At 54.5% G+C, this 17,550-nt stretch overlaps 1 protein-coding gene across 1 annotated transcript in view; it reads left to right on the top strand.

The window, feature by feature from the left end:
* The window catches only part of Suclg2 (succinate-CoA ligase GDP-forming subunit beta), a 171,991-nt gene that overhangs the window by 106,813 nt on the left and 47,628 nt on the right, over window positions 1–17,550 (top strand). The window contains exons 5-7 of the mRNA XM_077793498.1: window positions 3,580–3,732; window positions 4,956–5,045; window positions 10,008–10,104. Of these exons, the coding sequence (XP_077649624.1) occupies window positions 3,580–3,732; window positions 4,956–5,045; window positions 10,008–10,104 (340 nt within the window). The remainder of the gene's footprint in view (window positions 1–3,579; window positions 3,733–4,955; window positions 5,046–10,007; window positions 10,105–17,550) is intronic.

The following is a 17,550-nucleotide window of genomic DNA, read 5'->3' as shown; positions in this document are numbered from 1 at the left end:
TCTTGTTCTTTACCCTGGGCCGGTAGCAGCATCAGTTGCTCGGAGTCTGAGCCTGGTTTTCCTGTGCAGGACATGGGTGTCCTGCTCAGCACTGGAAGGGCAGAGAGGGACGCCTCGGGCTGGCAAGGAATGCGCTCCCACCCTCACCTGGGTATCCTGAGGGCCTGCCCCCTTATTCCTTAGGCGTCCACCTTGAGGTCATGGCCATTTCCAGCTTCCCTCTTGCCGGGGTCTGTTGTATCACGGCATCTGCTGGGGCAGCCAGGGCTCTGAGTGCCTGCAGGAACACACCTCAGAAGAGAAAGCCCAGGAGGGCAGCCTGCCTCCGCCAACCGTGGATGGGAGCAGGGCCGGGGCCAGCCCCACTGTCCTGCCCATGTCCTCCCCTGGTCATCTCCCTCAGGCAGGTGTGGGAACCAGTCCCCTGCCCACAGCACCCAGTGCAAAGCAGGGGAGGACCCGGCTTGCTCAGGGCAGCTGCCGAAGACGTGAACCCGGTGGCCTCTCCCGGCCCTGGCCCTGTGCGTGGCAGGCCCATCCTGACCGTGGATGAGGGCCTGCTTGGTGGGGAGCAGCTGTCCCTTCTGTGTCAAGGCTGATGGCCCGGCATCGTGCTGTATTTGGGGACGCTGGTGGGGTGTGTTCCGTGTTTACTTTCAGAGATTTTTAGAAACTTTTTGACGTGCCTAAAGAAGATACCCAGGCAGTTCTTAGTGTGTCGAGGGTGGTCTGTCCCAGCACAGAGGACCCTGAGCTTGGGGACAGCACGGTGACTATAGGCCGCCAACAACATGCCTTTCTGCAGGTCGAGAGCAAGAGCCAGCCAGGGTGGGCATATCCCACTGTGCTGCCCTGAGGGTGCTCCGTGCCTCCTCCCAGCTGGTTCTACAGAGCTCCCCGCGGCCTTGAAGTCTGATCATGAGCATTTCCTCTCACCCACTCAGACTTTGCAGAGGGCATAATGCGTATTTTTATTGGTAGGAACTTGTTGTTTTACGTGGGCACATGAGATTCTTAGATTAGTGTTTGTGAGACTTTTAAAAGCACATAAAAGTGCACAGAGCAGATTCACACTCTGTCGAGGTGGCGTGGCACAGGCTTAGCTTGTAGATCAGTTCCTGAAGTACTAGTGATAAGCACATCCTGGTAGGTGGGGTCGTTGCTGGTATACTACTAGAGTGATTTGTCTTGTTTATTTTTTATTTTTCTAAACACTTATTTTTTAGTTGTAGTGGACACAATGCTTTCATGTTATTTTTATGTGGTGCTGAGGATCAAACTCAGTGCTTCATGCCTGCAAGTTCACTACCTCGGAGCCACAACCCCAGCCCAGAGTGATTTATTTTTGACAAGTCCCCCGCCCCCGCCACACCCTACACTGGCAAAATGATTAACAAGGTGAAAAATTCTAATCATTCAAAAAGACAAAGCAAAGTCAGAGTTCCCTGTGTTCTCCCCTGAGACGTAATTGCCAAATGCTGTTTTGGTCCTTTCCTGGTGTGAACTGTCCTCACACCCTAGAGCAGCGACCACCAGGCTCAGGGACCCCAGAACCCATCTCCACAGCAGTGGAGAATCCGCCTCGTCCTTCTGGTGGGGTGCAGGTTCCAGGGAACTGGGAGGTGGGTATTTAACCATGGGGGGTCACTTGTTTGGAGGGTCCCTAGTGCAAGTTCTGGAAGCTCTTATGTGAGTGGAAGCCTGGGCATCTCCTCCACAGTCAGCAGAGAGACTCCTTAGAGACCCAGGTCCCAGGCTGGTCCAGCCTTGGGGTTTCCTGCATGCTGAGTCCACTGCCTCTTCCTGATCCATCAGCGGCTGAGGAGCCAGGGAGCCCAGCTGGCCTCAGGGGTTGGAGCCACTGTGTATTCACCCTGCGGCTGGGTGGGATTTCCTGAGAAGACTCCGGGGGCCCTGGGATGAGACCCTGCGGTTTGGCTGTGTGGCTCGGAGGTGTGTGCTCTGCATCCTGGTGTGCCGGGCAGGGCAGTGGCCTTGGGACCCAGCCGTTGAACTTTGCTTCACAGTCCTGTTCCCGAGAACACTGGCACTCCTCTGCAGGGCACGCTTGGAGGAGCAGGGTATTAAAAACAAAGGAAAAACGCAGATTTCTTGGTCGAGCAGAGCCAAGAGAGGAAGTTGTCATCCGGGGACTCCAGAATGACTGCCTGTGCCCATAACCACCTTCTCATAACTCAGGAGGGCGGTCTCCCGGGCTTCTGCTGGGAGGAGGGTTTGCAGAGGGCTTCGGCTCTCCCTAAATGATCCCTAAAGCTCTCTGTCATCCTGAGTCCCAGGGATGGCATCGTAGCATCCAGAACTGGTCTCTGTGTGGAATCTTTTAATCGTCTCTTGCTAAAAGCATCCTTGTCCCGGGGACGCTTTCTTAAGGCCCTTTCTCAACAGCGAGAGCCGCGTGAGACGGCAGCTGCTCTTCCCAAGGAGACATCTGGTGGAGGGCAGGGGGCAGCTGTCAGCATTCCACAAGATGAAGTGGGGCACTAAGGGACACCCCAAGAACAGCAGTGTGGTGTTGCCGCTGAGAACAGCCCCCGGGTCACTCAGTGCCAAGTGACCGGAAGTCACGCCACACACCCCACAGGCTCCTTTTGCATTTTGTGACCATGAAATGTCTTCCAGTGGCTCGCCAATCTCCTAGAGAAGTTTTTAGAGAAATAATTGTCTTGATTTCTTAAAATGCTTGTCCTGACGTTGATGCACAGAGGTGAACTTCCTATTGTTTCTGTGGACCACAGGTTGCTACTACACGTGGCAAAGAAAGCACAGAGCCACACGCCCTTGCTGTCGGCGTCCCGCCTCTCCTCAGGAGAGCTTCTGAGGGTCTGCGTTTCCAGTGGCCCCCAGGAGAACCAGCCCTGAGGGAGGGTTTGACTGGCGGAGACTGGCTTTTTTATTTTAGTTATTTTGGAGGTACCAGGGATTGAACTCAGGGGCACTGACTACTGAGCCCTATTTTGTGTTTTAATTAGAGACAGGGTCTCCCTGAGTCTCTTAGTGCCTTACCATTGCTAAGGCTGGCTTTGAACTTGTGATCCTCCTGCCTCTGCCTCCGGAGCTGCTGGGATGACAGCCGTGTGCCACCGCGCCTGGCTCATGCATCGGCTTTTGATATCCATTTTTGAACCATCAAGTGTAAATTGAAAGAAAGTATAAAATGAAATAAAACACAGTGACCCCAGGGACAGAAGCGTCTCAGCGTGGAGCAGCAGATTCGTTGTAAAAGAGCCTTTCTGGGGTGATCAGATTTGGCTTTCCACCCAGGAGACCCGAGCAGAGCCCAGGTGGAGAGGCACGGACCGTTAACACCCGATTAAGACAGTGCTGCTTCCCCGGGTTCTTCTTAGTGGCAGGATGCTCAGGGAAAGCGAGAAAGGGAGATTAAAGTGGGGAGTTCCTTGACGCAGACCAAAAACCTGTCCCCTGAACAAGTTGGCAGATCAGTAAGGGGACGGCAGGGGGCGCCCGAGAGCGGCCAGCTTGACCTGGGCAGCAGAGTGTCCAGGTCCAGGCGGAAGCTGCTCGAAGCTGCATGCATCTGACTTTCCCGCCTGTGTGCAGGTGATGGTTGCCGAAGCCCTGGACATTTCGAGGGAAACCTACCTGGCAATTCTGATGGACCGGTCCTGCAACGGCCCCGTGCTGGTGGGCAGCCCCCAGGGGGGCGTTGACATTGAAGAGGTGGCGGCTTCCAATCCAGAGCTGATTTTTAAGGTATGCTTCATGGCCTGGCCATGCCTGTTCATGGACTGTTATGATAGACACTGACAGACGTCCACCTCCTGGGTCAGCTCTGCCCCGGGTGGCCCTGCCGGCACACACTCTCTCCCCGGACACCGGCCTGACCTGGATAGCTGTGAGTCAAGCAGATCCTTCCAAACTCCAGTGCGGTCTTCTCCTTCCCGTGCTTGGAACCTTGTCCCTTTTATTGGCCTTGAGATTAATTTCAGTCAAGAGATCTGCAGCCAGATCTTCAGAGTGAGCGAGCTTTTCACCACCTCTAAGCCTCACTTTTTAAATCGGCGAAATAAATGGGGTAACTTCTACCCCATGAGACTGTGAGCGTTGTGTGGGGTGAGGGCCCTGCGCTGCCTCTCAGCCCACCTCAGCTACATAAGAAAATGTAGACCCATAAACCCACTTTTAATGTGGGTTCTCGGGGTCAAGACCACATGAAAAACCTGTAGCAGAATGTTCATCATTTCTTTTAGAAAATGATTTTCCCCTTTGGGAAGGGGAATTTTGTTTCCCGAACCTCTGGGGCTGTGTAACGTACTCACACTCTGGTCATAGTTGTTAAAATACTTTGCTAATATGGCGCACGTAGGTAACTGCCTTGGACGTTGGGGACTTCACCCACAGGCTTACCAGTAACACCCGGCCGTCCCCAAGTTAACGGGATCTGAACCAGTCCCATTTACAGGAAGAAGACATGAAGTAGCGTGCCCCGGAAGTGCTTATTTTTGTGGGGGGAATGGCAGTTTGTAGGGTGAAGTGTCGTTAAAAGTTTCCATCATCGGTGCAGTGTTTAACTCCGAGATAACGCTGAGCCCGCGAAGGACACCTCTGACCGTCACCGCAGCGGGAGGCAGGAAAGCCCTGCTTTGGAAGCCTTCCAAAAGATGTCATAAAAATTAACTGACTCAATATTCATCAGTGCCATCTGTGTAGTAATTAGAAGCGAAAACTGGCGTTGGCCCATGCTGTCGGCAGGCGGCCTGGAAGGATGATATAGTTTTTGGAAGGGCTGTTCCTCAGACGGCCTGCTAATTAAAACACACCCTATAGGCAGCTGCAGCCCTGAGCCGGGAGCTCTGGGAAGGAGCCCTCTCTAATTACTCATTTGCAAATAAATACTAAGCGCTTTCTTTTTTGGGGGGGTTGTAAATCTTCTCACTTGACTGTCTGAATTTGTTCATTTGATTTATTTTGACTAGGAGCAAATTGACATTTTTGAAGGGATAAAGGACAGCCAAGCCCAGCGGATGGCCGAGAACCTGGGCTTCGTGGGGCCCCTGAGGAACCAGGTAGGTGAGCCACGGGAGGGTGATGTGTGCGACCTGCTCAGGGGGCCCTCGGGACCTCCTTCCCTGCCTGATGTTGTGACTCCCAGGAGGAGGATGTCCTGGTGTCTCCCAGGAGGATGTGTGCCAGTACCTGTGTGAATCTGTGGGTGTGCGTGGCATGCCACACGTGGGCACACACCTCAGCTGCTGGTCCTGCCACCTGCACGGCGTCCAGTCCGGCCTGTCCCATTCCATCTGTGCCACGGGGTGGTGGCTGCCGCCTGGGGTTTTGGGGTCCAGCGTGGTGGGAGAGGGTACTCATCATAGTCCTCCGTAAAGTCCGTCCCCGGGCAGGGTGGAGCTCCGTGGTGGAGTGCCCGCCCCCAGTGCAAGGCTGGGGCTCCGTCCCTGCTCCTACAGATGCCGGTCAGTGGTGGTCGTTGTTAATAGCACCCGCTGCCCCAACACCTGCCGTCCTGCTGAAGCTCGGCAGCACGTGGGGTGGATATTGGTAGCAGGAGGGCTGTTTTAGGAGGATCAGCTGAAAACCTGCTGTGACGTTAGGATGCATCCTGCTACAGTAGCAGTTACCTACCCGCAAGCCACTAAAGTAGGCACAGTCACAATGTCTGCTGGCCTCAAAGACAGCACTTGTCCCCAGATCGATGAGGGCTGGAGTCTGCGTGAGCCACCCCCGGCGCCCTGCCTCTGGTCCAGCCCATGAAGCCTGACGTGGCGTGAGGTGGACCAGCTGCTCTGTCCCATCAAGACATAAGAGATGGGGGACCTCTCCCTCCACTGTCACTCAGAGGCCACCCTAATACTAGGTCCTCTGTGCTCCATGGCCTGGCGCCATGTCATTGCAGTGCCGTTGTCCCTCCAAGGAGGACTTGTCCAGGCCCCAGGACAGCAAAGTCTAGCCGAGCTCACACTCCTCGAAGGAGGCATGGGGTTTGAATGGCAGGAGTGACAGAGTGGAAGGAGACCCTAACAGACACGTGGGTTTAATGAAGGAAGGTGGCGCTTCCTGAAAACACAAGTGGACGCCCTGGGAAAGCACAAGCACCAAGATGGCAGAAGGGCCCAGGATCGCCTGGGAGTGACCCTGGGGAGGAGAGAAGGAACAGGAGTCAGAGCCGGTGAGCTGATGGCCACTCCTGACCCTGCCGAGGATGCCAGGAAGCGCCTGCTGGAGGGAGACCCTGGAAAGTTCCGGGTGTGTGCTGCAGTTGTGGCCACTCTCTTGGGATGAGGCTTCCAGGCTTCTGCCACCCGCTGGGCACTCAGGGCTCCTATGTAGCTGGTCGCTGACCACACCTCTGCCTCATAGCCCCTTTGATGGTGCCCTTGGTGGCAGGCACCAGGGCTGTCTGCCTCCTTGGCCTCACCTGCCCGTCCGCGTTTGGCCTGCCCATGGGGAGTCCCCATTGCCAGAGCCAGCCCTTGCCCACAGCAGGGGCTCTGACCATCTGGCTCACTGCTGGGTGACCTGCAGCCCACAGAGTGCTGGGCACCGTGTTAGCTGCCCCAGGAGGACTGCCGTGTGTGGGCACAGCCAGGGCTAGGCGTCCAGGCCTGTCCCTCTGGAGAACTCCAAGGTGGTCAGCGGGAGGGGCCTTAGGCATGAATCTGGGGTGGGCAAGCCCTGCTGACCTGTGTCCAGAGCTGGGGCTGAGCAGTGGGGAGCCTGCAGAAGGCAGCCCAGCAGGAAGCACAGCCTGGTCGCCCTGCCCGGCTCTCAAGAGAGGAAGCTCGTCCGCGGGCCTCAGCGATGCGGTCTCACGTTCCCGAAACACGCCAGCCTGCGCTGGTCAGGCAGGGCCTCACAGGACACGGGGTCGCCCCTTCACCAGCTCTGTGTGGGGATCCGTCGGGGAGAGGAAGCCCGATTGCCATTGCCGCTGCCTCGAAAGGCCCAGGCTCCTGCTTTCTCAGCTGCTGGTGCGAACACTGGGGTGTGCTCTCTAAGCCCTGGGAACAGACCGGGAGGAGTCAGATGCTGGCAGAAGGCCCGGGGACGGGAGGAGGGAGGGTGGAGGCTGACCTCAGTTGGGAGCTGCTGGGTTTGTGCGTCCAGGGACACCCAGAGTGTTTGTGCAGCAGGAAGGACACAGGTGCAGGTGCCCGGGGAGGCCCTGTGCAGAGCCGCAGGTGGGTCTGGGTATCCGAGTTCCGCCTGCTTCCTCCAGCCAGCAGGTCACTGGGCCGTGTCAGGGAGGCAGGTGCACCGATGGCCAGAGTTGAGATCACAGAGCCCCTAGTGGCCATCGGTCACCAGTCCTGCCTCAGGAAAAGTGATGAGGAGCCCACAGATCCAGTGTGACCTTGAAGGTCACTCAGTTCTCGTCTGGGGCGTTGCTTCGGCATCTGCAGACCCCTCCTGCACGAACGAATGATATAAAATGACTGTCTGATGACTCTACCTCTGTTTTCCCATGATTCATGCCTCTTGCCTCCGAACTGTGGTTTATTGATAATAACAAAAATAAAGATGATGTCTTGCCTTGTAAATCTGCTAGATATCTGTTCCTGCCGAAAATTCATTTTGGCAAAAACTTGTTGACAAAGCTAAAACCACGGCAAGCTGGATGTGAGTAGACACAGAGCAGTTTCTCAAGCGTGTCGTCACCACCCTGCAGTGGACCCCTGTCCCAGAGGGTGCCCCGCACCCCCTCACCACCCTGCAGTGGTCACCTGTCCCAGAGGGTGCCCCGCACCCCCTCACCACCCTGCAGTGGACCCCTGTCCCAGAGGGTGCCCCGCACCCCCTCACCACCCCTGCAGCGAACCCCTGTCTCAGAAAGATACGCTGCTGCCAGACTTGGTGAGGTTTTCCTTTGAATATATTTGGTTTTAGGGATTTAAATTTTAAATTGCTCAGCCATCAGCCTTCATGTCGTGTGCATTGGTCGCGCAGGGAAGATGCACTCTTCTGCATGTGGTGGTTTGGAATTTGGAAGGTGGACACAGTCTTAACTGACTACACCTTAACCTGCAGGTGGTTTCTTTCACTGGTGTGTAGCTTATTTCTAGACTTTTGAACATGAGGAAGCAGGGGAACTGGCTCACCTGGCTGTGCGCCCCGCATCCCCGTCATCACCCCTGCTCACGCTGACTGCCATCTGTGGTCCCCCTCGAGGACCCCACCATGGAGGTGTGTCAGCGCACCTCTCGGCGTGTGACAACCCAGGTCACCCAGCCCCAAACCTGTGCTGTGGATCCTAGCAGTGGCCTTAGTGGCTGAGGCCCAGGCTTCCTGTCAGGTGAACAGAGGCTTGAGGGGCCCTGAAGCCACAGCCAATGGTGCCCCTGTGACCAGCAGAAGGACCCCGTGTGGCAACCCCATGGAGGAGGGTTTAGGCTTCAGTGGAAGGTTCTGACCCATGCAGAGGTCAGGTGACCTTGAGGGCGTCATGCTTAGAAGTCAGCCAGTCCCTACAGGAGTGTGCCACGTGAGTCCATGGACATGGGGGGCCCAGAGGGGTCCCCATCACAGAGACGGGGCCGTGGCCCCCGGGTCCAGGAGGAATGGTGGCTAGGAGCTGGTCGGTGGGTGTGTCAGTCCACTGGTGTCCCTCTGAGGAAATGTCTGGGGTGTGAAGACTGTAAGGAGGGGCTCATTTGGGCTGATGGTTCTGGCCCGAGGTCCAGGGGAGTCATCTCTGAGGACCTTCTTGCTGGCAGAGTCCAGAGATGTTGCTTGGCGTCACGTGGCAAGGGACAGGGAGCGTGTGTGGTCCTGGGTCTCTCCCTCTTGTCACCGAGACCAGGATTCCATGCTGGGGCTCCACCTCGGTGACCACCCAGAGCCCAGCTCTGTGCCAGCGTCAGGTGAAGCTCCAGCCCTCTCACCACCTAGTGGGGCCCCACGCTCCACCAGGACTCTTCGGGGACAGAGTGTGTCCTCACCACACATTCCATCCGCGTGTGGGGAGTCGGTGGGAGAGAGGGTGCCCGGCAGCGTGGATGTGACTGACGGGGTCAGTGGCACCCCACGTCCACCTAACTGCGGCCACAGCGGTGAGCTTTGTGTGCTGTGTGTGTTCACCACAGTTTTTTACAAAAGGTACTTTTGAAATGCTGGGGTAAGATGTGGAAGGGCCAACAGGAGCCCAAGAGGAAACAATGCAGGCTGGCACCAAGAGCAGAGAGTGGCCAGGGGGCGCCCTGGCTGGGGACCAACGAAGCCCAGGACGGGGGATGACCACCCTTGACCAGGATGGCACCGTCTGCGTGTGGGGTGGGGGCTGTCGAGGGTGAGCCCTGCTCCTCCACCGCGTCCCCCACGTCTGGCCCCCTGGATGTTAGCTGCAGGACCAGGCAGGGGGTGAGTACCAGCTGAGGAAAGGGGAAGAGAGAGGGAATTTTAAACACTCAGGGGGAAATGAAGCCAGGGCTGATTAGGGGAAACAGGAACATCTCTGCCCTTTGTGGTGGGTGGCGTCAGGACAAACAGTCGATTTGGAAGGCATGTTGGGACCCGGCTGTTTAAGATTTCATCTTCCTGACTTGCAACAGTTTCCATGAGACACTTAGAAATTGTATCTCACAGGGTGTGGTGTGGATGGATGACTAGCATGGTGTTCTCACTCCTGTGTAATAGGAAACAGTCATCCTCGCGCACAGTCACTGCAGACTGACTTAAATAGAGCCTGTTTGTTAATGATTGCAGCGTCTACAGTGGTCCTCCTTGTTTGAAAGGGACGTGATAATTTGCAAGAAGATTAATCGTGTTTTCTAATTGCACTGAAAATGTTTTGTGTTCCTGATAATAGTCTCTTCTGATGTCTGGAGGAAAGTTGAGCAATTCCTTCTAATGAAACGCAGTAGAAATTAAAATAATCATGCTTTTCCATTTTTCTCTTCAAAGACCTAACCAAAAATGAAGACATAATTCGCTGTCTTTAAGGTCTCGCTAATCGAGAAAAATACATTTTCTTTCCCTGCTTTGGAAGTAATTCTGTTTCCCTTGCTCACGTTTAGGCTGCAGACCAGATTAAGAAGCTGTACAACCTCTTCCTGAAGATCGATGCCACTCAGGTGGAAGTGAACCCCTTTGGCGAGACTCCCGAAGGACAAGGTAAAAAACACGAGAGGTGAATGTGTGGTGATTATTTATATAAACTATAAATTAAATTTCACCAGGGCTATGGCAGCCCCTCTGCATCCAGCCCCTGGAGCAGTAGGACGTCTGCGGGGTTTCACATGCACCCCTGCCCAGCTCAGCACTTCAGCACTCACATTGTTTGCAGGCACATGGAGAGCCCTGGAGGAAGCTGCTTGTTTGACTTTGAAACATGTGTGTACCCCTACACAGACACTGCCACGCATGCTGGCACTCACCCATACATACGCACTCACAGACACACGCATCCACATGTGCACACACACGCATGTGCAGACGCGTGCAGACACCCTGCACTTACAGACATGCACACAGGCATCTCCAGGCCTGTTGCTGCTGTGTCTCGTGAGGGGACCCCAGTGGGGATGGGAGCTTTGCTCTGTGTGTAGGGAATGCACCTGCTGTTCCAAGACCAGAACTTCTGAAGCTCTGTTTCCTCTAAGCCTGGGTATGATTCCCCGGTGTTTTGTGGTGGAGCCCTGCCACTCTGCAGCTGAGCTTCCTCACACTACCTGCCTCGGGGTTTCTGCTTAGGGTAAGAAGTGGCACCTCTGAGGGGCAGGTCTCTCCTACCCACCAAGTACTGAGGAGCATAAGTAGCTGTTTTATGGGTGGACATCTGCCCTTGTGCCCTGTGTCCTGCCTGCACTTAGGGTCTGGTCAGTGCTGGCTGATTTGGTAGCAGAGGCTTGTGACTGTTGGGTAGTTGGGAGGAATGGAATGGCAGGTGCAAAGGACAGCACACCACAGTGCCCACCTGTCTCTCGGGTGTCACCCACATCTGGCATGGCGTGGGAAGTAGTGACTCGCCACTTCCTGTGGAACTGTCCGCGGGTGAATCTCTGTGTGTCGACCCGTGTTGTGAACCCAGGGATGTCTGCAGTGTTTCCCCCTAACGGAGATTCTGTGGTCAGACTCAGAAGAGTTCCAATTTGTCCTCGTAGCCCAGAGAGGCCTGGTACAAATTCAGGACCTACAATGTTCTGGCTGTAGACCTGGGCACGCACCTGCAGAAGCCTCAGATGCTCTTATTAGAACAAGGAGGTGAAAACAATACTTGTCTCAGAATTGTTGTGAAAACCAGGTGGGCAGGTGTCCTGTGTCAAAGTCGGCCAGTCCTGACTTCCCTGAAACGGAGTGCGTCTTCACGTCACGCAAGAGGAAGCCTGCCTGTGACCAACCTACCGACAGGAACACCTGAGAGGAGGGAAGTCTGGTTTGGCTCACAGTTTCCGAGGTCTCAGTTCACAGGTGGTCAGCGAGCTCCATTGCTCAGAGCCCAGGTGAGGCAGAGCATCATGGCTGAAAGGCGTGGAGTAGGACAGCAGCTCAGGACATGGCACCAGGAAGCAGAGAGAGCCCTGCTCACCAGGAACAAAATATGAATCCCACAGGCACACCCTAGGGACACACTTCCTCAGCCAGGCCCACCTGCCTACAGTCTACACCCCGTTAGTGCCGTTAGTGCAACAGGTTGGCGCACTGACTAGGTTAGGGCTATCGTAACCCGATCATTTCACCTCTGAATCTTGCATGGTCTCACACATGAGCTTTTGGGGGACACCTCTCACATCCAAACCCTAACACCTGGAGAGGGTTGGAGTTCAGACGGGGACAAGCGGAGTTCCCGTTTAGGGAGCTTTTAAGATGATATGTAGTAGTCAGTCTCCAGTTTGGGAATACAGAGCTCCTGAGCACGTGCCCAAGGTGAAGTCAAGGGACGTGGGAGCATGGGACTCCTCAAGGGTCTCGGGCTGCTTTTCAAGGTAGTGTGCCCAAGCAGCCTGTTGGTTCTATCAGGAAAAAAAAAAAACAGGAAAGGATTGTTAGCCAGGCGTGGGTGAAGGCAGGCGTGGGTGAAGCCAGGCGTGGGTGAAGGCAGGCGTGGTCCACTTGGCAGCAGGAACCGGGTGGGCGCCGTTTCTCAGAGGGCGTTTACAAGCTCCACATCACGAAGTCTGAAGTTTTCCCTCGAATTATTAAGAAAGTTCTTGAGGTTTTTTTTTTTGAAAGAATCAGCACCAAACACGTTCTATATACACAGTTCATTAAAACAGAAGCTTCACGTGATATTTTTAAGAGCAGAATTATCTTTGGCTATTAATTTGTTCATTGTACCATAAAAGTTCAGCTATTGAATTGTAATCACAATTAAATGAGTGTGTTGGTTTGTAACTCTAATGAGCAGTCGTCAAATTAAACCCAATTAGGAAATGGTGATTAATGACCAAAGGCACAGATTGATCTTCATCCCGTCCAGAGCCGGAGCAGTCCTTCATCAGGGCATCGAAGCAGTTGTGTGCGCCTTGGCGACATGGGTGATCTTAAGATGCATCATCTGAACTTTTAAGTCATTTCCATTCAGATCAGTGACAGCCGACGTTTCACACTGGGGCGTCCACCTTGGAGCCTGATTTCATAAGGGGCCGGGTCATTTGGAGACTCAGGGAGCCCGGCTCACACCAGGCGTCTTCCTGTGAAGCTCTTCATCCCACCAGCACTCCGTGTGGAATTTCTCCACCTCCTTCGCTCCCTGAGGAACCTTGAAATTCAGTTTGCTGCAGTGTCTGTGCCTGCTGCCAGCAGAACAAAGACTGAGGCCTGGACGTCGAGGCTGCCCAGGCAACCTGGGGACGTTGCAGATGGAGGAAGAGCCGCCCTCTGAGAACTGTTTCCCAGTGTCATTAGTGACCCAGGTGCAGGACTATGATGCGACTCCACTAATTTTAACCTAGTCCAGGACATCCTGGCTGGGATGTCAGTGGTTGCTGGGGACAGAGGCCTCCGGCCTTGGCTTAGCTTCTGTTAGATGCACCAGGGGACTCTTCCTACATGAGTTAGGAGCCTAAGGCATGGGCAGGCATGGGCCAGGAGCACCCTGCTGGCCTCTGCCTTGTTCTCCCTCGCCTGGCTCTCTGCAGTGGGCAGCCTCCATGGGAGTCCCCTGTGGGAACCCTGCTGGAGTCACATGGGCACGGCTGGTCCAGCTGCCTGGCAGGCAGCGTGTGGCACAGGAAGTGGGGCCCAGAGACGTCCACTAGCCAGGGCGAGCCAGCCTTTCCTGAAGTAAAAGTGAGCTGTGTGAGGTGGCGATCAACGGCAGGCTGGCCACTCTTGCTTGTCCAGCTGCAAAAACAGATTGATTAACAGCCAGAGTTCTCATACCTGTTGGTCTTCCGACCTGTCCGTTCTTTCTCTCTGATTTCACGGCCTCGGTGGGGTTTTAGATTCTGTTTGGTTTTCCCCACCTTCCCAGGTCTGCCTGTGTCTGTCAAGCGTGATGATTGGGGTGGCCATGTCACCCCAAGGAACATGGGGCCAGGTCTGGGGATGGCTCCAGTGGCCCCAGCTGGGTGCGGTGCTGTTGGCTCCTAGCAAGCAGAGGCCAGGGAGGCTGCTGAGTCCCCTGCTGTGCCCCGTGGTCCCCCAACAACGGGGCATGGCCCTAGCCCACACCCGCAGCCCCCCTCTGCGGATTCTTGCCGTGAGGCGCCTTCCTGGGGCAACCTGGATCCGTTCATTGAGCCAAAGCAGCCCGACCCACGGCCGCAGTGGCTCAGGGGCCAGGATTCCTTGAGAATCAGGCCCAGGGATCTGCAGTTGGCTGGCACCCACTTCCCTCCTTCCTCAGGCCGCTTCCCTAAATAGCTGCCCGTCGCGGTGTGAGCGAGCGCCCACGGTATTGGTGGGCGTTTCTCTGTTTCTCTTTATACACAGACTATTTTCAAGAACGTTTTCTGCTTTCTGCCTCCCCAGCCCCGTCTCGCCCCCTCTCTAGTTTTTTTTTCTTTTTGCAGCAACTTCAAGTAAAGTTCTGGAAAGTGTTCAACTCTTGGAACGTGGATAGTTAACAGAAAGTGGAACTGATTCTAAAGTGTCAGCATTTTAAGGCCATCTCAGCACGTCGTGTTTCAGTAGCACATTATGGTTATTTATCACAAATCAAACGCAGCACATTGCACGGAGACAGATTATTCCTCAAACTAATTATGACAGTCTCACTTCCTGCTGTTTTTACGTTCCTTTTATGTGCACGTCTCCCCTCAGAAATGTGTTTTTCTTTTGTTTAACTCCATGGCACTTTCTTCTGTTAAAATTCAGGGTCAGAGGGTTCCAGCTGCCAGTTACGTTCTCCGTCGAGGGAGCTGAATTAGCAGCTCGCCAAACCTCACGCCACCAAACAGAACACCTTAGGAATACAAGGACCACGGCTTCCTTTGATATTTGTTCGGAAGGAAAATTCATTTGTATAATCTATCAAGCATGTAACAATGTGCTTTTGATGGTGAAAATTGTTTTATGAATATTAATAGGTGGTTTTTTTTCTATCATTTGTATACAGAATAGCCTTTGTTCAATGTGAATTTTTATGTAGAATGGAGGCTTCATTAACGTGGCGTTGAAAATCGTCATGTCTGAACTGAGTTCGGCCCCTCCACACTCTACATTTACTGCGGTCGTGCGCTGCTTTCCTAAAGAGAAGCCAAGGTTGAGGAGCAAGTCGAGGTCCTTGCTCTGCCGTCGACACTGGCACCCGCCCGCTCTTGCCCGCCACTTCTGGAAGTGCCTTTGGAAATGGCGTGTCCCAGCTGCTCGGGGTTCAGGGATCCTGCTGCTCTAGGGCTCCTTTGTTCCGCTTTGCGTTTTCATTGTCTCGCAGGAAAAGCACTGTTTGGCCCAGTATCGCCTTCCCTACAACAAACACAGCACTGGGGAATTCTGTCAGTCAGTCAGTCGGTGAAGGCGGGACACACTCATGAGCATGGTTGCTATGTGGCCGCAGTCAGCCACTTCTGAAAGGGTGTCCTGCAGTTCTCTGTAGTGGGAAGGGAGGGTCAGGACGCTGAGATCTGGAAGCAACCCTCTATTAGTGGCACTGCAGCCCAGAGGGATGATTCCCAAAGCCTGAGCCTCAAGAGCTTTTACTGTTGGACATCAGCAAGTTTCGGAGTTGGTGCAATTCTACAGGAGGGTGCATACTTATGTGGGTACAAGCTGGTCAGCAGCCTGGGGACCTTGAACTCGTACAGCTTAGGGACTTTCACTGCACTCGTCTTCAGGGGGATGTGCTGTCCCTGCTACTTTGTTTCTGCTTCTGCTGCTGTGGCCATCTTGCTGCAGCTGCCTGTTCTCAGCCTCCGTAGCTAAGTGTCAGTGAGCAGAGCTGCTGTGTGTGGTGCAGAACCACCGCCTGCCTCACCTGCCTGTCAGCTCTTAAAATGCAAAGATTCCCTTCTGTCCTACCACACTCTGCTGCTGTCGGGGAGACAGACCTCAGGCACGTGGGAGGAGGCGTGTGGCCTCTTCTCCATAAAACCGTCTACAGAAACAGGCTTCCGTAAGTCTGAGGGACGTGCCTGCCACCCGCCACTCAGACCCTCGGATCTTTTTCTCCTACCAAATTTTGACCACCTTGGCCTTGAGCAAAGCTATGATGGGACTTGGGGTCCTGGCAGGCCCCTATTTTACCCTGATTCTCAGTCAAACCTCTTCTCCGTCAGCATGCTGAACTTGCCAGCTGTTAAAATCCTTCCTTTGAGACGACTGTATTCAGAAAAAGGCTCCCCGTGTGAAAACACCAGCAGAAACTCATTTCTGTTTACCCCAAACACAAGCCTAGCATTACTGGGGGAGGGGAAGGTCCCTGGGTCATCTCTGCTGGGAGGGACAGGGGAGAGTGCTGCAGATGTACCGTCAAGAGGACGAGCCCCAGCTGAAGCAGGCCCCGCGTCCGTGGCCCACAGGTGGCAGCACCCTGAGCCTTGCACACCTGCTCATAGTGAGCAGGGGGGCTTTGCCAATGGCCACGGCTGCCACCAGCACCACTGCAGGAGACACTGTGTCCCTTGTGTAGTGGCACTCACCAGCTACAGGGAGTCTCCTGCCCAGGCTGGCTGGCTGGGCAGCGCCAGCGCTGATTCTCACCTGGTGTTGATGTGGTCAGGAGAGGCCTGTGGGGAGTGCAGCACTGCACACTGTGCAGTGGGCAGGAAAGTCCTATAGGTTTGATAGCAAAACCACACACACTGTTTCCCCATAGGACTGTCGATAGGGCAGTGCCATGGCCAGCACAACTGGGCAGTGTGTGCTTCCCAACTGACCAGTCCTGCTCCAGCAAGAGAGTTAGATTCCACGTGGTCCTGGCACTGTCTGTGTACCTGTGGAGCCGATTCCCACCTGCCGGGGCTCGGTCATTACAGTGTCTTTTTGCCTGTGGATTCGGGTCCCACCTGCCGGGGCTCAGTTCCCCAGGACTCTCCTCCCCGTACTTGAAATTCCAATCACAAGTCTGATCTCTTCTACTCTGACCCACCTGCTATGGATCGGGGATTCCTGAGACCCCTGATCAGTACACAGGACATGGGTGGTGGGGTGTGGGGAGCCTCCAGGCCATCTCAGCACCCCGTGCCCTGTGACCAGGAAGCTGTTCCTAGCCCTTCCTGGGATCTTACACAGGCTCCCCCATCGTGGTGATCCAGATCCTCTCTCCTCCTGCCCTGTGTCCTTTCTAACTCTAACCCCGACCTCAGCCCCGTGCAGAGGGATTCGGGCTCCTGTCACAGGGTTGCAGACCAGATATTAGCGTGGAAGCTTCCCCTAGTCCTTCGACTCTTCAGGAAAAGTACACAGTTTTAGGGTCTGTCATTAATTAGGGATGAAAAACAAATTACATTTTTTAAGTTACAAACCACAGTATCAGAGACAAAAAAATACTATGCCCATGTACCAAATGCACGGCTGAGAATGCCCCTGGACCTCCAACCGTAAGGTGCCCCAATCGAAGATTGATTTTCTTTTAATCCCCCTTCGTCTCCCAGGTCCCCGCCCAGTTTTATACAATTTGGTTTCCTCTTCAGGGAGGCAGCAGCTGGCCAGGCCCTGGTGGTTGCCCGCCATGCCATCCTCCGGTGAACACCAAGAGCGAGTCCACTTCTGTGCTGTGCACCCCCTGACCCTCCGCTGCAGGACAGTGGCCTGTGCCGTCTGGCTTCGTGGGCCGTGTGAGCAGCCTGCCTTCCGAGCTTTGCATGCATATCCATTAATTATCCTCTCTCCCGAGCTGGCCGCAGCTGTCGTCTTTGTAAGGGACAGAGATTAGCTGGGAACTGTTTTGATTTACTGGCTTATTGATCTTGACCAAGAATTCTTTTATTCGAAACTCTTCACTTGGAAAGTCAATTTGATAGCCTTTGCCCATTCGTTTTGAGTGTGTCAGTTACAAGTCGTCTTGCCAGTGAGTAATGGAGGGGCTGAAATTACTAATAAATTAATTAGAGTGTATTTATAAACCCCGTGGAAAGCCAAGAATGAGGTTGCTTTTCTATTGATTATTCTACCGGTCATTAACTGCTGAGAAAGTGCCATTGTAGCAAGTGGAGAATTTGGTCAGTTCCTTGGGTA

This window comes from Urocitellus parryii, chromosome 16 (genome assembly GCF_045843805.1).
Source record: "Urocitellus parryii isolate mUroPar1 chromosome 16, mUroPar1.hap1, whole genome shotgun sequence".
NCBI lineage: Eukaryota > Metazoa > Chordata > Mammalia > Rodentia > Sciuridae > Urocitellus > Urocitellus parryii.
The sequence above is the reverse complement of the archived record's forward strand: the minus strand, read 5'-3'. Positions and strand labels throughout refer to the sequence as shown.